The sequence below is a fragment of the Fringilla coelebs genome (genome assembly GCF_963513975.1).
Source record: "Fringilla coelebs genome assembly, chromosome: 2".
NCBI lineage: Eukaryota > Metazoa > Chordata > Aves > Passeriformes > Fringillidae > Fringilla > Fringilla coelebs.
Genome location: NC_140029.1, coordinates 28856281 through 28881309, shown reverse-complemented (window position 1 = coordinate 28881309; position 25029 = coordinate 28856281). Strand labels below are relative to the sequence as shown.

General features: G+C 40.4%; 3 protein-coding genes across 6 annotated transcripts in view; 1 reads left to right on the top strand and 2 right to left on the bottom strand.

Moving 5' to 3' along the window:
• TGFBRAP1 (transforming growth factor beta receptor associated protein 1) overlaps positions 1–5110 on the bottom strand; it is a 36828-nt gene extending 31718 nt beyond the window's left edge. Inside the window, exons 1-2 of one of the 2 annotated variants that reach the window (XM_084227191.1) lie at positions 5014–5110; positions 1583–2284 (exon numbers count right to left, since the gene is read on the bottom strand). In XM_084227191.1, coding sequence (XP_084083317.1) covers positions 1583–2267 — 685 coding nt within the window. In that variant the 5' untranslated portion in view covers positions 2268–2284; positions 5014–5110. Of the gene's footprint in view, positions 1–1582; positions 2285–4809; positions 4936–5013 lie in introns of those variants that run through there. The other variant, XM_084227192.1, reaches the window with a different exon arrangement.
• Positions 5111–8683: 3573 nt separating this feature from the next.
• On the top strand, positions 8684–17131 carry LOC311151154 (ashwin). The gene is made up of 4 exons (XM_084201388.1): positions 8684–8827; positions 10671–10837; positions 13179–13551; positions 15589–17131. Exons 1-4 carry the CDS (start codon positions 8690–8692, stop codon positions 15643–15645), a joined length of 735 nt encoding a protein of 244 aa, XP_084057514.1. The 5' UTR covers positions 8684–8689; the 3' UTR covers positions 15646–17131.
• Positions 17132–19152: 2021 nt separating this feature from the next.
• The window catches only part of FHL2 (four and a half LIM domains 2), a 36770-nt gene continuing 30893 nt past the window's right edge, over positions 19153–25029 (bottom strand). For all 3 annotated transcript variants that reach the window (XM_084226693.1, XM_084226692.1, XM_084226691.1), the window contains exons 4-6: positions 21563–21732; positions 20746–20932; positions 19153–20015 (exon numbers count right to left, since the gene is read on the bottom strand). In XM_084226693.1, coding sequence (XP_084082819.1) covers positions 19864–20015; positions 20746–20932; positions 21563–21732 — 509 coding nt within the window. In that variant the 3' untranslated portion in view covers positions 19153–19863. The remainder of the gene's footprint in view (positions 20016–20745; positions 20933–21562; positions 21733–25029) is intronic.

Below are 25029 nucleotides of genomic sequence, written 5' to 3'. Positions count from 1 at the left end.
TGCACTTGCTTAAGATCTCCTATATCTGACACTCTACTTACACAGGGATGTTGTACTTTATAAGTAACCTTCTCTTCATGTATCTCTCTTACAATACACCAGACAAAAGCAAAATTGAGACTAAAGAAAATTCTGATTCCTAACTAAATACAGTTGTGCTTTTGAAATTATATTCTCAAAGAAAAAAGAAAAGAGAAATTACTGGAACAGAATCTGGTTTGACATGCCTAAAAAAATTTAAAACTTAAACTAAGAATGGAATCTTCTCAGAAAATCAGTGTAGAAATTTTAACTTCCCTAGCACTACTAAAACAGTTAATGTCCAAAAAATGCAAGTCCATATTTAAAAGAACTAAGAGCTTCAATAGGAAGTGGGCAGCCAAAAATGACTTAAAAAAGCACTGTATCTGAAAAAAAACCCCAAATTCATCTTGGAACACCTTTAACTCACATAAACTCAAATTCTACTGAGAGTCTACTTCTTTAGAGAAAAGCTGGTGAGTCGATGTACATGTTGCATTCTGGTCACAAAGCAAAACTTCAATATAAGCAATGATTTGGAATTTCTTTTGAATTTATATTGCACACTTGATTTTCTTTGTAATCTATATTAAAAAACCAAAACCCAAATTAAGAACCTAAATAGCTGTGAACTTTGTGCCACGGTATTCCTAATGCTTCAGGGAAAATATATAAACAGTGTCTCCTGAAAGCCTGTCATATGGCAAACAGCATGAAAGCATTCTGCCTGTGGTCTGTCAGCTCTGGGATATTGCAGCTTTTCCAAAAAAAGCTCAAGATTACTGACCTCACAGCATATTGTCCATTTATACAGATTACAGTAGTCCTTACAGTCATCTCTTAGACAAGAGCATGATTTCACATGATTTAACTTTGGTTTTGCAATACTTAAACTATCATTTTCTGCTAACAGAGCTGAAAAATACTAAGCAAATGAGAGTGTAAAAACTGGGTAGTATCTGCTAACACCTACAGTTAGGACAGCATTTACTATTATAGGAGGTAGGATGCAACTTACTTCCACTAAAATTTCTTACTAATACTGTAGCACAACATACCTTCTTGCAAATCTGTTAAAATCTATAAAATGGACTTCATACGAGCTGCTCTGAATAGCAACTGAGGAAAAAATTAAATCACCTGCACTAATTGAACAATTCCATAGCCATGTCCACAAACCCAGTCCCCCTAGTCACTACAGACTGTCTATCAATCCCTGAAATTTCACTTGGTACCCAACAATTTTTTTTGCTAGAGGCGGCAAGATACAAGCTTTGTATCTCATGATACATCATGAGAATAAAAATAATAATAAAATGTTGTGCATTATTAAAAAAACGCTTAGTGAGGTTTTTTAGTTATGATAGTATTATAGAGTTATAATAGTACTAAGTATCAAAAAATTACCATCCCCCCTTTTCTCTTAGCATTCCAATACAGACCTGTGAAAGAAATCACCATTATTATGCATAACACTTAATTTGTAAAGCTTTGCTTCAGAAGTTCAGAGAAATAAAGAGAAGTTATAAAAATTGCAAAAAATTAAAATCCTTAGTCTCACCTAGGCCTCCAGGGCCAGCCAACAGAAACTCTTGTCTGCCTATTCTTTTCACAATTGGCCGTTTCTCATCACTGCAATAAGGAAATAGGTCCTGGGAGACGCCAGTATTGTAATTCAAAATTATATACTGTGTAGTAAGGGCAAGGCATAAGTAGTAACCATCTACAGCCACAGCACAGGGTTGTTCTGGAGTAAACACTTCCTTCACTATCTGGACTCTGTCTTCAAACACCATGAACATTTGAATGGTCCGACGCTTGACCGAGATAATGCAAACTTCAACGCAGAAAGGATCCCCACTCACAGGGTTTTCATTCAGTGTGAATGTCACAGCTCCTTTGATCCTAGCACCAGTGGGAACAGGTTCCAAGTTGATCATGTTCACTAGTGTTATCGTGTTGTCACAAAGCACGAGCAGTCTCGTGAGGGCAGAGGCTGCTTTCAACTCGCTCACAGGCTTCTTCAAACCCAGGTATTTGTGTAGTTGCTTGGTGGCAGCAAAAGTTATTTTTCCAGCTGTGGATACCTTTTCGTCCAACAGGAAATGATAGATAAAGCAGTCATTGGTTCCAATATAGAGGTTCTTCCCACAACACTCAATGCACTCGATGTTGATGTAATTTTTGTCTCCCATTAACATCTCCCGCTCAACAGCAGAAACGAGCTTGAAAGCTTTAACGCTCATTGTGTCTTCTGGGTGATCTAATCAAAGAGAAAAAAACACTACTATTTACCTCTGCACACAGAATCAAATATCAGAGAAAGCAATTTAACATCACTTATACAAAAACTTACCTAGTGCATTTTTAATAGTCTATATTGCTAACCCAACTACACAAGCCAGAGCAAGCACATTAATAACAACAGAAATAAATCAAATTGTATGCTTCCACTTCTAACCTATTCTGAAACAGACTCACAACAGCACCCAGCTATTCTGAAGTGATGCTTTCTCCACAAGTAATCAGTATGTTATTGGCTCTCTCAGACACTGGCACTATAAGAGGTTATTGCCAGTACTTAGTTACTTATAAACCTGTCATGCACAGGTTTCTATCACCTGTACATGAAAACTGACAAGCTTCAGGACTTAGATTTCCTGAGAGGCTGCAAGGCATTTAGTACTGGTTAACAGGTCATGCTGCTTTACATTCCACTGTAGGCCTATTAACACGCAGCCCCTTCACAAAATATCACAGGTATATTCCATTTTAACACATATTTTACATTCCTTCATCTCCAGCAATCAGAAATACATACTTTCCAAGCCAGTTCAATAATAACTTACACAAGGTATCATCCAACTCATAGCAAAAGTTGTTGGGTTGGGTCTGTAGCTTGTTGGGGTTTTTTTAACATATGCAGAGTGCATGACCATAAAGCCTTCATTAAGCTCAAGACGCAGTATCACAGAAATTCAGGGTGTTTCTGTTCTCCACTACCATAATAATTCCAAAAGCCTGTCTTTAAGTGCTAACCAGCACTTCTAATATTTATTCTACAAACTATACCTACCCTTCTCTAATCAAGCACTGTCAAGGGACAGATGCAATTTATGAAGCAGATAATACTGTTTTAAAAACAATCCATGCAATTTTATTATACTCCAGACTTGTGTTATTTTTATAAGAAACCAGCAGACAACTGTGCTCAACACTCCAAAGAAGAGCAAATGCTGGCCTTGTTTAATGACTTTTTAATTTGTCATGACTAGTCTGTAATGGTCACTGAGCCAACACAGGCACAACACTAAACATCTCAAACATACACAATTACTTCTGCTCCACACTTACAGTGGTGATACAAAACAGCAAATTAAATCTCTGTGGACCAACAGAGAAACCAACATCAACAACATGCTCCTGTAAACAAAATTGAAACTAAAGACAGTCAAAACAAATTTAGTTACCAATTACTACATCTAACAAAACCCTTTGTTTTTACAAGGGAACACTAAAAACTATGGTCTAAAATTTCTATAAGTGAGTTAGAAAAGATAAGGTACACAACTTGCAGGTAATCATGAATTAAAATGATATAAAACTAAGATTATGGTTAGAAGCAAACCATATTCCCAAGATACAGTAGTAAGCATTAATGCCAAATACTTCAGAGTTCATTTTTTGGGTTTTTACCAGAAGTTAAAAAGATTTTAGTTTGGGCTTCCATGACATTTTCAAGTTCCATCCTCACCTGGAGTGTAAATTAGTGTTATGACCTTCAACAAAAAAACGAACTGAACAAACAACCAAACAAACCCAGGAAGCACTGGAGAAATAGCTGAGGATAAAATGATAATGCAAGTCTAGCAACACAGCCACCTTATTCTCCAACATGACCAAAAGAAACACAGCATTTTAAGTTAGAGAGGACTGCCCAAACGTTGACTGCCAAAACAACCCCAACAGTTCTTAAGAGCCTGTTTGGAGCCTGAAGTGATAAACTACCGTCGGCAGAGGTCAGGCAGCTTTCATACCTGAAGCTGCCAAGGGCTCAGTTAATGTTCCTGCAGTCCAAAGTAAAAATGTTAATATGTGCCACTGAGAGAAATGCAGAATTCTACTCCCGACAAAGATGTGTTAAAAAGTCCAAAAGAATTTCCTAAATCAAAGTTGATGGGAATTAAAAGTATGAAAGAAATCTGAACAGATTTCTTTGTCACCAGACTAAAACCAGACTCCTGAACAGAAAGAACAAAAAATCTATAGTACTACATAAGTCTGGTAACAAAGAAATGAACACATTCATTCTAGAATAAAAAAAAAATGCGAGAAAAAGCTTTTAGGAACAAACAGTGCCAACATGCATGACCTGGACATAACCTCTTTTTTAGCATTTCCCTTGTTCTCATTAATGAAACCTTAGGGGCCAGTGAACACTGCAAAGGAACAGGTTCTACAGAACATGCTGTTCCTTTGAAGTGCAAGAGGCCACCCCATAGTTACAGAGAGTATTTCTTATATTACATTTAGATGTAAGAAGCCTGGAAAACAAGATAATGGGGATGTTTTCCTGTCAGAGAAAAATAAAGCAAGAGTCAAGAAAATTATCAGTCTAGTAGGCACTGATTTTTAAGCGCAATAACAACCCGCACGCACTCATTTCCTGCAAGCAGTGGGAAGCAGCTCTCCCCCGCTCCAGTTAAGCAATAACCTTGCATTACATTGTGCTCTCCCTGCCTTGGAGAGCAACACCCTGCCTCCCTCACCTCCGCACCGCTCCCTCACCTGCGCGCACTCCTACACCGTGCGCGGGCTCGAATTAACCTGTGGCTACAACTCTCCCGAGCCGCGGAGCCCCGGGAGGGCAGGGATGCGCTGCCCGTCCCCTCACACACACAGCGCGCAGCCAGGCCCGCCGCCGGCCGGCCCCGGTGCGCCCGCCTCCGCCCGCCCGGACACGGAGCCTCTCCCGCCGCCCTCCCGCAGCACCTGCCGGCGCACAGCGGAGCCGGGCCCGCCGCTCCGAGACCTCGCGGTGCGGTGGCGGCGGCCGGGGCCGCCTCGGGGCGCGCTGGGATCCGCCGGCGGCGGGCGGGGGGGACGCGCCGCTTCCGGTGCGGCGCCGGCCCCGCCCCCGGCCCGCGTCACCGGGCACGGGCAGCGGCGGGAGGCCGCGTCCGGTCACGTGCGGGAGAGCCCGGCTGCACCGGCCGGGAATGCACCCCCGGGGCGCCTCGGGGGGCTCCACAACTTTGCAGCCGAGAGAAGAGACTAATACATTTATTTTTTATCTATCTGTCTATCTGTCTGTCTATCTATCTATCTGTCTATCTATCTGTCTGTCTATCTATCTATCTCAGTATATCTAATCTTTATATGCATATATTTATTTGTATATATATTTAAAATGCATACATAAGAGAGTCCAAAGCCTTGGGATATATACACACAGACACACATAAATAAATAAATACATAAATAAATAAATAAATAAATAAATAAATAAATAAATAGGAGATGATATGTAAATAAATAAATAGATGGGAGATGCTTTTCTCAGGTTCCCAGAAAGTGTTCTCATTCAAATTTGACTTAATGATAGTCAAAGTCTCATATCTATTACGAGACTTACAATAACGCTGTTTGTATATAGTATTTTATATATTATATGTCTCATATAAGAGACTTATACTACTACTCTTATTTATATAAATAAATAAATATATAACTCTCAACTATTAAACATTAAAAAGATAAATTTCTTATCAGTAGAATTGCTCTGTTGAAGTGCCTCAGTGACCTAGGAGGAGGCTAAGACAGCTTAGCGAGAAGGGTGTGCTCCTGATAGTGGACACAAAGAATGCAGACTTTGTGGGCCACAAATACGTTTGGCAAAATTCCCAAGATAAGGAAGAAACTAACAAAGCCCGCTCATCAACTCTGCTGAAATAAGCTCCGACTGGGTAAAAGGCAATTCCAGGAGGAATCACTGCCCAAGAAACCAACCAGCTCAAGAGAAGAGGAAGACTCTGCAGGCTAATCAGCATGAGAAGTGAGGGAATCATTGACCAATAGAAGACTAATTAACGAAAGAACTGTGTAATTTGTAGTCAATGAACATTAATGCATTTGTTTGCTAAAATACGTAAGTGGCAAGTTTAGATGGTCATCATGCTGGCTCTGTGGATTTGCTGCCCAGCACATCCTTCTGCATAGAACTGTAAAGAATTCAAATATCTCAGTTCTCTGTGTGGACGGCCTCTTGCTCACTGGGTGAAAGAAGCTATTTTGGGACAACACATACAGCTAATGAACAAAGTAAAGAGCAAGGTATCAGAACTGATGTAAAGCTTTTTTTTTTTTTTTAATTGTAAAATCTTAAAAAGAAAAATAATAGAAAATGGTGCCTGGTATAGTTTATTTAAAATTACCCTATTGCATTAACAAAAAAATTACAAAAAATAACTCTACTATGAAATTCAATAGGATCATTCAACAAATCTATGAAAAAATATAGCTCATTAAAATTCTATTATTTTTACAGCAATTGGAAAAGAAACATATTTTCACCAGACTGTTTGCATTTAATCTCTTTCAAAACTTTATTGTGAGAGAACATGCTTTGGTTAATCAAAGAGGAACTATAATTTTGGGTATAAATGCCTACAAAGTAAATAGTAACATAAGAAAATCACAGGGTAAAAATCTTGATCAGCACCACTAATTCAGTTAGCAAGGATATGTTTCTGTGAGGCAGAACTTACAAGTTCTTTAGGAAGAGGGAGGTGATCCATGTAATTTACAAGAAAGTAATTTCATTCATTGAAATAAACACCAAAATCCAGGCTGAACATTCACCCTAGAAGCTATATTCATTTTCAAGATTACTTGAGTTCAATTGATTTTGTGACATAATTGGCTGAAGTGAGAAATGAATGAGAAAATGAAAATAGAATAGTCTATATCTGTGTGCCTGCTGGGCACAGAAGGATAAAGTTAGGCTTTGGGCAGCTCTGGCACCCAGCCTGTGCTTCCCCTTGGATGCCACTTCCCTGAAGAGAAAAAGCGCAAGGGAACAAATTGTATATACTGCCAGAAGACAATTTTGAGGAAGCCATATGATATAATGTTACTACTTCCTTGTACACTTAAATGATTTTTAAATATTGAAAATTTGAATTTATGCCTTTTGAAGCGCTGCATATATGTAGGCTCTAGCAGCGTACATAGGCATGCATCTTCAACTCCTTCCCCGTGCGTTACATTGTTGTCTGTACCTTGCAATTCTGTAAAACGGATCAAGTACTTCAAATTACCTTGTAATTTTATATTGTAAAACTACACGGTTATTTACACATGTAACCATTTGTAATTCTCTATTCTGCTTTTAAACATGTAAGTGGGGGACAGACTCCAATGGGCAGGCAGCTATTGTACTTCGGAATTACAAAGTGACTTTTGTTGCTGCCTATCAAGCAGTGTTAACCAGTGGTGTCGCAGCTAGGGGCAGGACGGAGGTTGTGTTTAACTCCATAGCACAGTTCTGGCGTTCATACTCTGGTGTGCTGACAGAGTGACAATAAAACAGATGTTCTCCCCGTTGGTTCTATGCTATCAGCTGGGGGATGACCTCACCTTATCAGCAACACCTAACTCCCTCAAGGACAGAGAGGCCTTGCAAAGAAACCCAGACAAATTAGAGCTGTGCAATCACCAGCTGTATGACATTTAACAAGGGCCAATGCTGCATGCTGCACCTGGAATGGGAAACCCTGGATGTATGGAAAGACTGGGGAACAGGAGGCTGGAGAGCAGTGCCATGGAAAGGGACCCAGGGGTCAATAGCAAGTTGAACATGAGCCAGCAGTGCATTGGCAGCCAGGAGGGCCAGTCCTGTCCTGGGGGGCATCAGGGATGGCATTGCCAGCTGGACATTGTCCTGCTCTGCTCTGAGCTGGGGAGGCTTCACCTCAAGTGCAGGGGGCAGTTTGGGGTGCCACAACATAAAAAAAGACATAAAGCTATTGGAAAGCATCCAAAGTAGGGCCACGAGGGTGAAGGGCCTTGAGGGGAAGCCGTGTGAGGAGCGGCTGAGGACACTTGGTCTGTCCAAGCGGAGGAGACTGAGAAAAGGCCTTATCATGGTTCTACAGGTTTCTCATGAAGGGCAGGCACTGATCCCTTCTCTCTGCTGACCAGGGACAGGACACAAGGGAATGGCCTGAAGCCATATCAGGAGAGGTTTAAGTTGGATATCAGAAAAAAGTTCTTCACCAAAGGGTGGTCAGGCACTGAACAGGCTCCCCAGGGAAGTGGTCACAGGACCAAGCCTGACAGAGCTCAAGCATTCGGAAAATACTCCAAGACATGGGGTATAATACTTGGGGCTGTCCTGTGTAAGGCCAGGAGCTGGACTTCGACGATCCTTGTGGGCCTCTTCCAACTCAGGATATTCTGTGATTCTGTGGGATTTTGTATGGTTGCCCTGGCCCGGCTGCCCCGCGGAGCGATGCCGCCCCGGCGGGGCGCAGGCCCGGCTCCCGCTGCTCCGCTCCGGCCCCGCTCCGGCCCGTGACGCCACCGCGGCGCGCGGCTGCTCTGGAGACGCGTTTCCCTCCGCGCGCGGGATTGTGGGAGTCCGGGAAGGGGCCGCCGGGGGAAGAAGATGGCGGCGCAGGGAAGAGCCCGGGCTGGCGGCGGCGGTGGAGAGGAGGAGTGCGGGTCTGGGCGTTCGGAGTCGGAGCTGCTGTTACTGCATCCGGAGCTGCTCTCGGAGGAATTCCTGCGGCTCACCCTGGAGCAGGTGCGTCCGGGGAGCCGGGCCGGGCGGAGCGGCTGTCCATGAGGCAGGACGAAGAGAGTCACGGCGCTCAGGGGAGAGCAGGCACCAAGTCGGTGCTCTGGACACCACGAACTTGCAGAGAGGAGGCTCTGGCACGGGAGATGTCTCCGTGTTTGCAAAGGGGCTGTGCTTCAACACCGAGGCTGCTAAAAAGCAATTTGCCCAAATCGAGACAGTGTCTGCATACAGCAAAATTGGCTGTGGAAGGATGAGCTTTACACTGTTAAAATTGCCACGTCCATACCCGGTGTATCCTGCTCTAGGTGACCCTCTCTGGGTAGGTCGGTTGGACTAGAGCATCTCCGGAGGTCCCTTCCAACCCTAATAGTTCTGTGAGTTAAAGAAATGCAGCATATGTAATCAGTCAAGCTAATGCGTAAATATTGATACTTGATACTTGGAAAATAATTGAGTTTGAAAGTGGGTTATAAGCAGTTTAGGACCATTAAAAGATTTAGTTGATGTTGTTTGGAATACTAGTTACTGCCTTGGCTGAAAATTTCAGGTGCAGGAAACAATAGTAATCAAAGTTTCAGGGTTTTCTATAAGCTCAAAGAATTTTCATATACTTTTGCTCTATATGGACAGGTTTCAGGCCAACATCAGAAGTCATGAAGTGTTGCCAGAATCAGTGGTCACAGAGGCTTGACCTGCTCTCAATGACCTCGATTTGTAGGATGTTAGTGGAGTTTTTCATAAATTTGGCATGAGGTACCAAAAAATTCAATATTCACAACCCAATACATGATTAGAAAGAACTGATGTTCTAATTGGTGGTTCCTAGAATCACTGAATAGTTAGGGTTGGAAGGGACCTCTGGAGATCATTTTGTCCAGCCCCTTGCCAAGGGAGGGTCACCTAGAGCAGGTAACACAAGAACACATCCAGGTGGGTTTTGAATGTCTCCAGAGAGGGAGAGTCCACGACCTCCCTGGGGAGCTTGTTCCAGTGCTCTGCCATCTGTAATCTAAGGAACTTCTTCCTCATGTTGGGATGAAAGTGATCTCCATTATTCCTTAGGAACTGGGGAAGATAACACGGTTCTACATCCAAAAGTCTGACTTGCATTACATTCTAGTTGTCTGTTTTCTAGTCATGTGAAAAAGAGCTCTGGTATTGTAGTTGGATTCAGGGAAGCATGTTTAAGAGTGCATGAAAACATCAGCCATCAACAACAATATGTCTGTCATAACTTTTCCCTTTTTTGCCTGCTATTTTCCTTAGGAAAACTTGCAGTATTTTGGGTGGAGCAGGCCTGCAGGGTTGACCTCTGTAGGTAAAGGTGAATAACTGCCCAGTGCTGGTCACAGCTGGGTCCATGTCTCCCACACTGTTGAAGAAAGCAGCCCATCACACCCAAGAATTTGAAGCAGCGTTGCTCATGGCACCTGTGCTCAAATGCACTTAAAGAGCAGCAGACACTGGGGGCAGGGAACTCCAAAGGACACACAGGAAGAGGCACATGAGGAGACATGTGAAGAAATGCACTTGCAAGGAAAAAGAAACCGCTATGCACTGACCAAAACAACTTGTGTTTCCCATTGCCTCACTGAAGGGATAGGCTGAGTGTAATCCACACAGAAAATGAAGGAAGTTAACAGTAGGAAGGTAGGAGACCAGGCTGTTGTTGGCACTGAGCAGTTCATGGCCTCTCCAAACTGATCATCCCAGCCAGCCCTTTACTTCTGGAACCCTGGCCCAATGCAATACTTCACATTGGATTTTGACATAAGAAATTATGCCACTCAGATGGTTGAATGTTGAATTTGTCATAAAAATAACATCTCTTTTTCTGTTCCCACAGAAAAATATATTAGGTGAAAATGATGTAAAGATGGACAAAGATGGGCTCACTGATCTCTATATTCAGCATGCCATTCCCCTGCCTCAGCGTGACTTGCCAAAAAGTAGATGGGGGAGAATGATGGAAAAGAAAAGACAGCAAAATGACTTGAAAAGTGAGAAGAAAAGGTAATTTACATTTATTGGGACAGACTTGGACAATTTAGGACAATGCATTTTGTTTAATCTTTTTCTGATTAGTGAAGCTTGTACAGCTTTTGGATATTGTTACAGTTTACAGAGAATGCCACATTGGCTTGCCTGTGTCAGAAGTGTTAGATTCTACTACTGCAAAAACAGAAAAAAGGGAAAGATAATTTTTTTTCTTTTGTCATTTAAATGTTATTAATGCAATCTAGCTTATAGAGCTTCTTTTCACAGAACTGTCTTTCTTATACCTCCCCTTTAAGTACTGAAAGGCTGCAATAAGGTCTTCCTGGGGCCTTCTCTTCTCCAGGATGAGCAGCCTCCACTCTCTCAAGTCTTTCCTTATGATCATTTTTATGACCATCCTCTGGGGCTGCTCCATGTGCTTCCTCCGGAGGCTCCAGATCTGGATGCAGCACTCCAATTGAGGTCTCACCAGAGCAGAGTAGGGGGTGCAGAATCACTTCCTTTGACCTACTGGCCATGCTGCTTTGGACATGTTTGGCTTTCTGGGCTGCAAGCACACGTTGCTGACTTGTGTCCAGCCTCTCATCCACCAGCATCCCCAAGTCCTTCTCAGCAGGGCTACTCTCAATCCCTTCACTCCCAGTCTGTATTGATCCAGAGAATTGGTATTGTTCCTCTGTCCCCCAGTGTGTGTTGATGATGAGTTACTGGTAGATTTCAAGGAATGAGGAGAAAGGAAATATTTTTTGTTTCACTGTATAATTGCTAATTAATGGTGGTGTTTGCAGTGTTTAAGGAAAGTGCTAAAAGCATATATAACTATGCTTTCTTCTGGACAGGGGTGGCCTACTCTATCTAGAGTGAGGGGTGCATGCTGCAGCAGTTTTGTGTGTCTGTTTCAAAAATAGTATTTGCTTTCTGAAATAAATACTCTGTCTTGTTTTAAAAATCTTTCTGTTTCTGTTTGCTCAGAAAGCAAAATCTTCTTCAAAAGTTTGTTTTACTGAATCTCTTCACTCTACCTTCCACCTACCCAAGACTTTGACATGTGATACGCATGAGTGGTATTCTGATATGTTCAGCAGTAAATAGTAAGGAAAGGTGGATGGAAATTCCTATAGTTTTTCAGTGTTACAGCTTGTTGATGTCTTGAGTCTCTTTTAGCTTTGCTGAGGTTTCTAACTGCGAAGAGCTAAACAAATTCTGTCAAGTAATTTGGATTTTTTTAGGTGTTTTTTCAGTTTTTAGGTGTTTTTTGAAACTGTAGCAGTGGCTAAAACACCGAGCTGTCTTTTGTTCAGTTTATTTTCCATGTGCATAAGAGGTTGGAGTACCTCAGTTTGTTTACTTCTGTGGACTTGAGGATGGAAGCGTGAGGTTAGTGTTTGGATAGGAAACTGTAAGTGTGCTGAAATAGGTGCAAAAGAGCTTTTTATCAAAACTGAAAATTGAAATTTTTAAACAGGAATATTATATCTCTTAATGGTGGTTTGGGTTTTTTATTTGTTAAATCTGCACTTTCCAAACACTTTCTCTTTGTCATTCTTGAGCATTGCATTTTTAAAACTCTGAATTCATATAGTGTGAGTTATATTGACTTTGTACTTTATTTTTTTCTCAGTCAAGATATTTTCTGATAATACTGTTTTGGTATTAGCTTGATAATATTCCTTTTAATGAATCAGTGGTTACTAAACTGGTCTGCTCTGACTACACATAAGCTTAAAGGCACAAACTATTAAAATGTTATTAAATCCACTTAAAGTTTCTGTTCAAAGAAGACTTACTTTTAAAAGGTGTGGGTTTTTTGCTTAGTGTTTTTATTCCTTAGCTAACAATCTTTTGGACTTAACATTATGAATTTGAATAAGAGTGGAAACAGGGAAATTTAGAAGTATCAGAATATGAGATGCTGTTCCTGCAGGTAAGGCAGCACACCCTTCCTTAAATACTCATCTTTTGAAATACTCCCCATTTATTATCTCTGTAGTTACTCTAGAGTAACTGCAGTGGTAGAAGCGTAGTGCCTTTGGTTGTACAGCTATAATTGTCTGCCTACACAGTTCCTCACACAACTCTTCTTGCTGAGGAGCACTGGTCCTCACACAGCCCCTGTGACTTTATATTTTGGAAGTAACTTTTATTGCTTTTTATTTTTATTTAAGTATATGTAAGTGTATATAAGTATATTTATTTTTATTAAAGTTTGGAGCATCTCAGAGTTTAGTATTAGTATTTTAGGATATATGTTTTCTTCAGGGAGGATAAAATTAATTTCTGCTACTCATGTCATGGATATGCTATTTTTTGATCATCTAACCTATGTTTCTGTGAATTTTATGATTTGTGTTTTCAGTGTTACAGCAGTGGAAGGTTTAAGGAAACGACCATTAATTGTGTTTGATGGCAATTCGACAAGTACAAGCATAAAGGTGAAAAAGACGGAGAACGGAGCTGCCGATCGCCTGAAGCCTCCTCCAGCTGGAAGCACCACCAACACAGTTAGGAGATTATCAGCTCCTTCCAATGCCTCAACATACCTTTCAGCCTCCAGTTTGTCAGAGGACACTAAGCTGGGAATAAGGAATAATGAGGCTCAGCAGAACAATGTTTCAAAGACTGAGAGCAGTGTGTTGACTGGTCTGAAGGTTTACCCTTTATCTCCAATAGCAGGAACTACTGTTGTGAAGTTAAAGAGGTCTGTTCCAAAAGACGAATCTGATTTGCCGGTATGTTTGTGCAGTATCTTGTTTTGCAGCTTTTTCTTTTTTTTATTGAGATTTACAGGAACCAAAGTTAGAGCCTTGTAAGAGTTTTCAGGATTATTTTATTTTGGAGTAATGGTAGAGTATTTGGAAACAGCGAGTATTAGTAAAGTGTAGCTAGTTTGGGAAATACCAGAGTGAAAGAAATTTGTACTTGTCAGTAGGAAGCTTCTGTGTAGATAATGGTGTAGTGTAGCTGCCTGATGGGGACAAAGAACAGTGGTTAGTTTTGGCAATGGTGTGATTACAGGGCTTGTCAATGAGTAAGGAGCAATGGCCCATCTCTTAAAAACATGCCACAATACAGACATAGGTCTTAACACTTGTGTTGTATTCCTTCATGATACAAATAAAGGAGTTTTCACATTTCCACTGTAATACGGGAATATCTGGCATAAATCTGGGCTTCAAAGGAGGTAATAGAAATATCTGTTCTCAGTTGAACTGCAGAGGGAGCTTTAGATATACTCTGTGCAGTTACATTGATTAGCATTTTCCTAAGACATGACACTGAACTTTGTTTTCTCAATATTGCCTCATGAGATGCAATAAAGCATTCATATTAATAATAATAATATATTAAAATATTAACATATTTTTTAAAAATCCTTTAATGAAAGAATGCAGGTAATATTCTGCTGTATGGATTGGTATGTTCCATCAGACTTTTATTAAACATGAGTACCAAAACACATGGCTGTTGTGAAAGACAGCTTTAGCAGCTTTTAAAAGCATCATGGCTGAGGCTCTGAATGGAATTTATGCTTAAGAGGTGTGTTTTCTACTACCAGTATTACTAACTTCTTTCAGGATTTAGAACTCTTCCAAGTAGTGGTCAGATGTGAACATACTGAGCTTTTGAAACTTGTTTAGTATACCTCACAGCTTCTTTGTATTTAATTTAAATGTGCTATTGAATACAAAGTGATGCTGTCAGGAAGAATCAGTGTACTTGGCAGATAGCTGTAAAGCCTGATCTATTTTTAGTGTAATGACAGTAAAGACAATTGTGTCTCCAAGCAAGTGATTGTTCCTTGACGTTCAAGAAAAATGTAATGAATAGCACAGAACTATCCCCATTGTCTCTGGGTCTAATTCCCTTAAACCTGTCAATGGTTGCAGTCCACAGTATTCCTGTAAATAAACTAACACTGGAAGTGTTAGTTTAAAAATTTTTATTTTATTTACAGGAATAAAAAAAAGAGATATTTACAGTATCTCTCTTAAAGAGAGGAATGATCTCTAGATTGTGCTCCCTGAACCAGTGTGTTGCAGTATGCTCTTGAAAACTCATATATCTGTATTTTCTCTGTTTATGTGAACCTTTAAAACTCTAATTTCTCACATTTTTTAAAATTATTACTTTAGATGATGAAAGGGAATTATTTTTCCACTTTATCTGCCATTTCTTTGCTTTGGGCTTTCTTGATTTTTACAAGTTTTTTTTGGGCAGGGGGACTTGAAAGATGAGCTCATCTGAGGCTTTGGCAATTATTCCTCTTCTTTTTATCCAGGTCATTACAAAGGAAGACCAAATTTTCTTTTTCTTTTTTTAATGTGTTTTACTCTTTGACAAAAGTAAATTGTTTTACTAGTTGTGTATTTGGGGAATTTTCCTTATACAATTCCATTTCAACAAGTATTTTAAGAAGACAACCTGAAATAACTTCAGAAGTATGTTTTGAGACTCCAGTATGTACCTGTTTCTAAGCTGCATAACTGAAAGAAATTTTTGAATATTTCAGAATATTTAATTGTAGGTTGCTGAAAACCAAAACACATGTATGATTTACAGGTAGTTAAATTCATTGGCTCTGTTTTTATCTTCAACAGAGAAATTTTGTGATATTTAGCTTTCTCCACAAGATGGCAATAGAAAGCTGTTGTAGTAGCCTGCAGCTGAACACTGTAATACTACCAGATTGAAATATGCCAGATTAATGACTGACTCCTGTTTGCACAGTATCTCTAAGAATAATTATATATTTTCTTGTATTCCAGAATGACCTAAAGCCTTCGGAAGCAAAGAAGAAAATCCAGCATGTTACATGGCCATGAAGTAGCTAATGGTGCTCAAAACATAAATATTACTTCTGTATTTTCAAATAGATAGGTCACATTTAAACAGTTGAAATAAAATTATTTTAAAATTTACAGACTTACAGAGATTCAGATTGCTGTGAAGTTTTAACAAGTTTAACAACTCCCTGTTGTAAAGCTGGAGTTACTATCACCAGTCACCTTAAAAGTATCCACTGTTGTACACCAAGTAGTTAATTACTTCTTTAAAAGGTGGTGATATTACACTACACTAAACCCTCCACTCCTAGTTTTCAAGATTATTATAGTTCATCTCCTCCATGTCACTGTGATTCACACATTGTTTCACTAAGATTCAGTTTTATTCCACATCTGATTAAATAGTTAAAATAGCTATTGAAATTTAGAGTGATCCCTAGAGCCTTCTTGGCTTTAAAAAGGTAATTAGTTTAGGTCAGAAAACTAACCATTCTGCTGATAAGATAATCTACAGAATTTTTTTTTCCTTTTTGTTGCACAGGAGTGTAGAATTTGCAGTGCAAGTTAGGGTGGTAATAAGAGATGAACTATTTTAACAGCATTACTTCAAATTGAAGTTTCTCTTGATACATGAAACAAGGAATGCACAGATGGAAATACGTGACTAGACTGATATGAAACTTCGAGAGGAAGTAGTGAATGGATTAGTGCCATGTTCTCTTAAGTACACAGGCATATTTTTTACATGCATAAGTGTAAAAATGTGCCAGTGTAGGAAATTTGATTATTTTCCTGGTTACAATCATGCTTATTTATAAAATATGGGGAAAACCAATGGAATGCAGACCAGTGCTTTCTCAGCCTACAGACAGTTGAAGAGGGGTGTGGATGGGAAGACAGAAATACCTTGAGAGCATTAACACATGTGATTGCACTCTAGAAAAAAACCCCACAAACCTGTTTTCCCTTCCTTTGATAATTTAAGATGGATTTTGGTATTCAGTGAAATTTGGTGTTTCATCTGGATTATTGGTAGTGCCTCACAGGGCAAAAATCTAATTACGTTGATGGAAATACTTTTATTAAAACTCACTGGCTCAGGGTGAAGCCAGTTTAGATCAGTTTTAGATACAGATGGTAAATAAGAATAATAAGAATGCTCCCAGGCTTGGTAAAACAAAAAAAGAATCAGCTTCTGAATTCACTTAGTTAACCCAGTAAAAGAAGTTTGGTAGTGATCAGAAAGCTTGTTTACAGTTTTAACATAGGTTTATATTGAAACCAAAAACTGTAGCTTAGTTCTTTACAGAAGTTCTCCATTCACTGTTATGATGTAAAAGGCACTTCTCAAATGCTGTAAAATGGTAAGAATGTGTGTTTTGAAATGGTGTGTTCTCTCCCTTTTACTAAACACTTGTGCAGTTTTTGTACTTGAGTACAGCAAACTTTAATGTAATGTACATTTTTTTATGTAAAGACTTGTCTTTTAAGTAGCCTTATCCTATTTAAATTAAATTAAAAGCAAACTAAACAGTGCTGCCTTGTTTTTTGTGATGTAATTAAGCTTATTCATTTTTTACAGTTGTATTTCAGTGGACTTGACGTAATCAGCATTTTAAGGTTGACAGGGTCAGTAGCTGCTTTGCAGCTGTAGCAGCAGTTAGTATCACATAAAACGCTGGTTTTTGCACTTGTATAGCAGTCTGATGGGAATTCTGTTTTGTGGCTGGCTTCCTGTCAGTGGTCTAGAGTCTAGGATGTATTTTGTTAGTTCCAGTTGCTAGGAGCATGTGTGTGTTGGTAAGTGTTAAGGAGGGATATGCAGAACTGCACTGGAATAATAGCATCATGCTGCTCTTGCATGGTAGCAGTCCTGTTTCCTACCTTTCCCCAAAGCTGGGCCATTTGGCTGTCTGTTGTAGCACTTGGGAGGTAAGGTGCAAGCTGTGCTGCTCCTACTGCCTTCTTACAATCATCAAGGCTGGGAAAAACTTGTAAGATCATGAAGTCCAACCTTCAACTGAATTCCACATGCGCACTAATTGTGTCACAAAGCACCATGTCTGTGTTTTTTGAACACTTCCAGGGATGGTGGGTGACTCCACCATTCCCTGGGTGTCTGTTCCACTGCTTTACCACATCCAGTAAAGAAAATTTTCTTAATACATGGCCTGAACTTCCCTTGTCAAAATTGGAGGCTGTTTCCCCTTGTCTTATCACAAGCTGCCTGAGAGATCTTGCTATGATCTTTCAGGCAGTTGTAGAGAGCAGTAAGGTCTCACCTCAGCCTTCTTTTCTACAGGCTAAGCAACTTCCAGCCCTTTCCATTGCCCTTCCGTGGGACACACTCCAGCACCTCTGTCCTGCTTGTAGTGAGGGGCCTAAAGCTGGGCACATGACTCAAGATGTGGCTTCTCATCAGTGCCAAGTACAGGGCCACTAGCTCTTTTGCTCAAATGAATCTTTCTTCTCTCAGCAAAGCACTAGAACAGAGCTGCAGTATGCTGGGGGATTGGCAGACCCCTGAGGAGAAAGTGAGGTGTTTGCCCTCCTTTCAGAGGTGTGGATAAAGAGGGATTTTTGTGGCTGTTGCTACAGTTTTCATCATAGAATGAAATCACCAAGGAATAGAATTTAGTCATTCACTGAGTTCTGATTAGCACAGTGTGCACTTCAAAAATGTCAGCCAGCCAAGTTCTACAAATGGTGTAAACTAAATCTGATCTGATACATCTATTTAGATGGTTGAATTAATAAGAGGGGAATGACCTGTGAGCACTTTGCACTTGGTACTAAGTGACAAACTCAAGGAACAAACTTTCCCTACCCAGTAGCACACAGAGTAAGTATATTCCTAAATCTTAATTTCACATCTGAAGATTTCTGTTGGAGGTGTGGCATATTTCTTTCCTCCTTTTTCTGAACACAAATGAATTCCATCTGGAAGGTGTACTGGGACTGTGCATCACATAACATAGCCATACTTCTTGCAGTTTACTTTGGGAAAAGTTTTATCTTCCTTTGTATTATTTCTTTTTGATGTTACTGTCCTGCCAGCATGCTGTTGATGACAGTTGCTGCTGTGGCAAACGTAGCAGAAATTATACTACTACAAAGAGCATTATGTATCCCAATAGAGAGAACAAAATTAAAGCATGCCCTACTATAGAAGTTAAACTTCTGAGTTCTGCAAAGATAGATGGATGTCTTTTGAGTTGTCTTGACCTCCTTGCTTGCTGAGAAGAAAAATATTTTGGGCTTGAGTTTAGAGCCTATAAACACATTTTTATCAACTGCAGTCAGTACAGTGTGTGTTTTCACACGCTTGTTCATTTTTGCTGGTAGTTTTCCCACTGACTTCGATTACTAAAAGACTATGTTGTACAGCAGAACCCTTCTGAGAATTGTCTAAACTTACTTCACACTCCCAAAAATTGGGTCCAAAAAGGGTTGTGTTTGTATGCATTGTGTTTCTTCAGAATGTGAAATCACTTTTGTAAATATTATGTAAATACAATTAAACCACAATTGCAGTTTTGTTTTAAACAGTTTTATTTTGAAAAATACAATGTGCAGTGTAATGCAAACTAACTGTAATACTGACACTGTCGATCAGAACTTGTACTTGACACAATGACCAGCTAGACATGCAATAAGATATGTACCTGTCATGAAGCACTCCCACTTCCACTGTTTCATCATTATCTTTTTATGGCATGTCACAAATCCATGTACATTGAAACACACTCTACTCTTGCAGTCTTTCTATAGACTTAACAGCACACACTTGTCACATAGCTCAAGAACACTGGGGTCACACCAGCCTTATTGGAATTGAAGGGCCTTTGCCATTGATTTTAGTGGGTAGGAGGCTTCACCCTGGATATCCACCTATTAATGTATTGTGTGTGGCCATCGTTATCCTTGAACTGTATCACTTACTTGTAACTGGAATATTTTTTAGGAAAAAAAAATCTTTAAAATGGTACGATATGTCAAAACCAGCCAAATAATTTTACATCATGGGTTTTGCATTAGTTTTTGTTATTGGTAGAAATCTTAAACACCGACACTGATATTAGAGATTCACAAGCTGTTTTCCCTCCAGATTTGGAGAGTATAAAGAAAAAGGTTAAGAAATGTTAATAGTACAGTGAAACACAGAGTGGCAAAGCTAGCTCTGAACATCCATGTGTTTCAGGCTATATATTGCAAGCACGGCCTTCCTCCCTTCTTCCTCACCGCTTAGTTTAAGCTTTAAATATCCTTTCCACATTCAGGGCAAAGGATGTCATCCCTTTCTGTGAGGAAGCCACGACCCACCAATGAAAGGGAGCACTTCTTACAGTTAAAGCAATCATTATGCCACTGCCGTTCTTCAAAAGAGATGTACTTGGTTCCTCCAAGTCCTGTTTGAAAAGAAAAATTGTTCTGTTACAAGAAAACAATAGCAGGTCAGCCATCAGGTCATGCAGACTGACATGGAGATCTGACACACAGCAGTGAAAAAATGCTATTGTGACAAATCTGTTTGTTGCTGTGCTAATTTTGCCACCCTTATTCTGTAGTGACTAATATTTTCATCCTCAAATACTTCTGTTTCTTTCAGGAAAGTTAATGAGAAAGGCTGTTATCCCTAGTGATAACGGCAGAAATGGACTTCCAAGGAATGGCCCTACAACATGCAGCAGAAGAAAAGCAAAGCACCTGCCACCCAACAGAATTCTGGTAGTTTTTTACAGAATGTTTTATGGCACCTGAGTATGTTAATTTATGTTTTGTAGAGGTGTATTTTTGATAATTAAAAAAGAAGTCTGTCATGTGTCATGACTTGATTCATAGCTCTGAAGGTAGAAGGCCTCAGGAAAAGAAGCAGGTTAGTAAAAAAGCATGGTTTGAGGCTATGGAAGTTATCATCAGGTGTATTGAAGTTGTACAAATAAAAAAAAAAAAAAGAAAAACTTCTCTTAGTAGTAATTGTCTTTTGCTTAACCTCAAAAATGACTAGCTGGAGTTCCATGAAAAGATTTAGTTGAGCATCTCTTGTGCCAGGTCAGACTTTTTTAGTTTTGCCTTTAGCAGCAACTCAACACACAAAACAGCCACAAAATGTAAAAGCACCAGCCATGAGGGACCTACCACTGATTGGGTTTGTGCATCCAGCACACTTTTTGGCGTAGAGGTTGCAGAAGCAGCTCAAGCAGTATGCAAACTCATCCCTGGAGGTAAAGCGCTGTCCAGACAACTGCTTCTTGCACGCGGTACACACGAAGCACTCCTTATGCCATGGTTGCTCCCGGTAGGTAACACCTCCTGTGGTGATAGCCTGTTTCAGGAACAAAAAAAGACAAGTGTTTCCTTAAGAGTGGCAAGTTTGTATCTTGATTTGATAAAGAGGAAGGTTGACGAGATTTTTGTTGGTGGCAGGAGGGGAAGAAGGCTTAGTAACAGCAAGATTATCATTTTTCTTTGTGTTGACCTTGAGAAAATCATGGAAGTGCTTTTTTGTAATTTCCTTACTTATAAAAAGAGCTCCCATGCTAAAAGTACTTTATTCTGCATATATTGTAAAATCTCACTCTCAATTGTACTGTTTTTCAAGCTACTCTTTGTATGTTGCTTTTCATATGCATGTACCAGAGTTTGTCTCATCACTGTTCCTTCACCTGTCCCTTTCTTCATGGTGGAGGAATTACCTGATGTGTTTCAACTTCCTTTCTTTGGGAAAGACTGGTTTATTTCATGTTTTAGATGAAGTATTTACTTTCTGCTTCTCCTGACTTTGTCAGGGAGTTTTCTTTTACAAGTAAGTGGAACTGAAATGATATCACCTCTTAAAACCAGTTCATTCTTAATCTTTTTACACATGCAAAAATGAGATACTCTGCCTACTTGGATATAAAATGGGATGGACTTCAATCCCTTAAGTTTCACATAAGCAAAATAAGAGCACTACCTTCTTGCACTGGACACATTGCATGGCAAACTGCTTTTCATAGCAGGGTACACAGAAGTTTTGATTGTCCTTAGGGATGAAGCTCTTTGTCCCAATAGGCTGCTGGCAGCGGTAGCAGATAAAGCAGGTCTCGTGCCAGCTGTTGCCCTTGTATTCCATCTTCCGAGTACCTGTAATGAGAGAAGGGCACCAAGTGAACTTCTGGATGAGATAGCTGCAGTTCACAGCTCTGGTTTGCCTGGCTGCTGTCTGTCAGTCAGGAAGCATTGCAGCTGTCAGCTAGAGGCCCTTTAATGTTCCTACCAGCTTTGCATGACATTTGGTACCATTTTAGGTTTTTGGAGATCTCTTCTCCTGCAAAGAAGAGAAAGGTTTATTGCAAATAGCTACAGCCTAGAACGGCTTTTTATGGTATTATTAGGCAAATGATGAATTTCAATGCACAGGAAGATTCAAGGGAATTGGACAGACACCAATATAAGTTGCTGTTAGTGCTGAGTGGAGGTCAGGCCATTCCTCATTAAAGACTGACTTCATTCATTCCACATCTGTTTTATATCTTTTTCAAATAGCAGCAAGGTACCTGGTTAATTACAGACTCATAGAATGATTTGGGCTGAAACACATCTCAAAGATCATCTAGTTTTAAACTCCCTGCCATGGACAGGGGCACCTCTCACTAGACCACGTTCTCAGGGCCTGATCCAGCTTGGCTTTGAACACTGTCAAGGATGGGGCATGCAATTCCTGGCAAGCACCTTGCCTCCCTTTCCCAATGACATACAGTCTCTGTCTGAGACAAAGGATTATTTCATATCTGCTCAGGAGCCTTTTTCTTGTTCTCATTGAGGTGTATTATAAGTTTGCAATTGTTTCCAGCTCAACAGAACCTATCCTAAATTTTTTCTTTCTCTTGAACCTTCCAATAAGAAAAAAGCTTTCTCTCTGTTTTCAGTTGAATTGAAAATATGGTTGAAATGTGGAATTTAAACAATCCTTTTATTGGAAAGCAGAAAAGTGGAATGGTAGTTAGGAAATAAATGCACTTCTTTTGAACAAAGTTTTAGGGTTCAGATAGTGTTCTTTGGAGATTCAGTCCACTGCATGGCAGGTGGACTCAGCCCTTCCAGGAAATTGGAGATGCCTGATTATATAGATAAATTTATTTGCACACAGTATGATTTCTATGTACCAGTTTGAGTCAGAATATTTGATACTGGCCAGAAGGGTAAACAAACAAATGTTGTTCCTACAGTTCTGCATCACTCTTGGAGCCTGTAACTGCAAACATGAAGTCAAATACTTGGAAGACTGACAAGCTGATTGAGTTGGCTAATGATAAAGAACCATACTAATGCCTTTGATGCCAATTCTCTCTGCCTCTATTACTGCAGGGTGAAGTTTAACCATTTTCCCCCTTCTCAAGCATTAATTCATCTTTGTTTACTAGTTGCATATTTTTCTTCTTTTATGATCTCATTAAATTCTGCTGAGAGGCATAGTTCAGGATTTGTTTGGTGTTTTTTTTTTCTTTTAAATTGACTTGCATCAGTAGTAAGTGAATTGTAAGCATCTTTCTGATGCTTACATTCTTGAATATTTTTGTTCTATTTTATTAACAGACACCTTCTAAAAAATGTGCCCTCTCTATGCTGGTAACTTCCTGTACCGTGTCAAGGAGCAAAGAAATCAGTCCTTGAAAGAATAAAATTCTGGAAAAAGAAGATGTGGATAATTTTTTTAAATAGTCTAGAAATTTATTTTTACATTTGCAGCTGCGCTGTCTTTGGGATGGTGTTGTCATTGAAACTCAAAGCAGGGAGAACCCTGTTTTGCTAGCAGCTAGACTGAAGTCAGTGTGAGTTGGGTTTGCAGAAGGACTGAAAGAACAAGCTTGTAATCACTTAAATGGACACATCATAGTAAAGTTTCCACGGCTTGGACAGGAGCACCCTTTGCTGGGTTAGGAACTGGCTGCATGGCCGGGCCCAGGGTGGTGGTGAACGGTGCTGCATCCAGCTGGGGCCAGGCACCAGTGGTGTCCTCAGGGCTCTGTGCTGGGGCCAGCTCTGTTCAATATTATTATTGATGACATGGATGAGGGGATTGAGTCTTTCATTAGTAAATTTGCAGATGGCACTAAGTTGGGAGCATGTGTCGATCTGTTAGAGGGACAGAGGGCTTTGCAGAGGGACTTGGAACAGTTGGATGGATGGGCAGCATCCAATGGGATGAAGTTCAATAAGTCCAAGTGCCGAGTCCTGCACTTTGGCCACAATAACCCCCTGCAGTGTTACAGGCTGGGGATGGTGTGGCTGGACAGCGCTCAGGTGGAAAGGGACCTGGGGGTGCTGATTGACAGCCGGCTGAACATGAGCCAGCAGTGTGTCCTGGTGGCCAAGAAGGCCAAGGGCATCCTGGCCTGGATCAGGAGCAGTGTGGCCAGCAGGAGCAGGGAGGTCATCCTTCCCTGTACTCGGCACTGGTGAGGCCACACCTTGAGTGCTGTGTCCAGTTCTGGGCCCTCAGTTTGGGAAGGACATTGAGACACTTGAGTGCATCCAGAGGAGGGTGACAGGGCTGGAGAGGGGCTTGGAACACAAACCCTGTGAGGAATGGCTGAGGGAGCTGGGGGTGTTTAGCCTGGAGAAAAGGAGACTTGGGGGTGACCCTATCACTCTGTACAACTGAAAGGTGGCTGTAGTCAGGTGGGGGTTGGTCTCTTTCTCCAGGCAGAAGGAGAGGGCACAGCCTTAAGCTGCACCAAGGGAAATACAGGTTGGATATTAGGAAAAAGTTTTTCATGCAGAATGATAAAGTACTGGAGTTGTCTGTCCAGGAAGGTGGTGGAATCACCATCCCTGGATGTGTTTAAAAGACTGGATGTGGCACTGGGTGCCATGGTTTAGTTGAGGTGTTAAGGCATGGGTTGGACTTGATGATCTTGAAGATCTCTTCCAACCTACTGAATCTGTGATTCTGTGATCTACATTTTGCATTTAGTGGCTCAAAGCAGAGGGCAAGTTTAGCACTAAGAGTCTCCACAAAAGTTATCCAGTGGGTAGTTGAAAAGCTTACAAAAATTAATTTCTTCTCTTTTGGATTATAAGAGAAGCAGGGATTCTGTGTCACTGAATCCAGCCTCCATTACTACATATCAATGTATAGCTGGCATAATAGACAAAAAGAGATGTGTTCAGTAAATCACTGATAATGGCAATGAATCTGATGAGGGGTACTAAAAATATATACACATAATATTATAGAATCATAGATTTATAGAACAGTTTTGGTTGAAAGAAACCTTTAAAGATCATCTAGTCCAAGGCCCTTGCAGTAAGCAGGGACATCTTCAACTTGATCAAGTTGCTCAGAACACCATCCAAACTGACCTTCAATTTTTCCAGGCATGGGGAATCCACCATCTCTGTGGGCAACCCATTTCAGTGTTTTACCTTACCCCCTCA

Excerpts from the sequence above, each read along its gene's own strand:
- LOC311151154 (XM_084201388.1), top strand. The coding sequence starts at position 8,690 with ATGGCGGCGCAGGGAAGAGCCCGGGCTGGCGGCGGCGGTGGAGAGGAG. Across the intron at positions 10,838-13,178 it reads TTGAAAAGTGAGAAGAAAAG|TGTTACAGCAGTGGAAGGTT; the intron begins GTAATTTACATT and ends TTGTGTTTTCAG. Across the intron at positions 13,552-15,588 it reads AAGACGAATCTGATTTGCCG|AATGACCTAAAGCCTTCGGA; the intron begins GTATGTTTGTGC and ends CTTGTATTCCAG.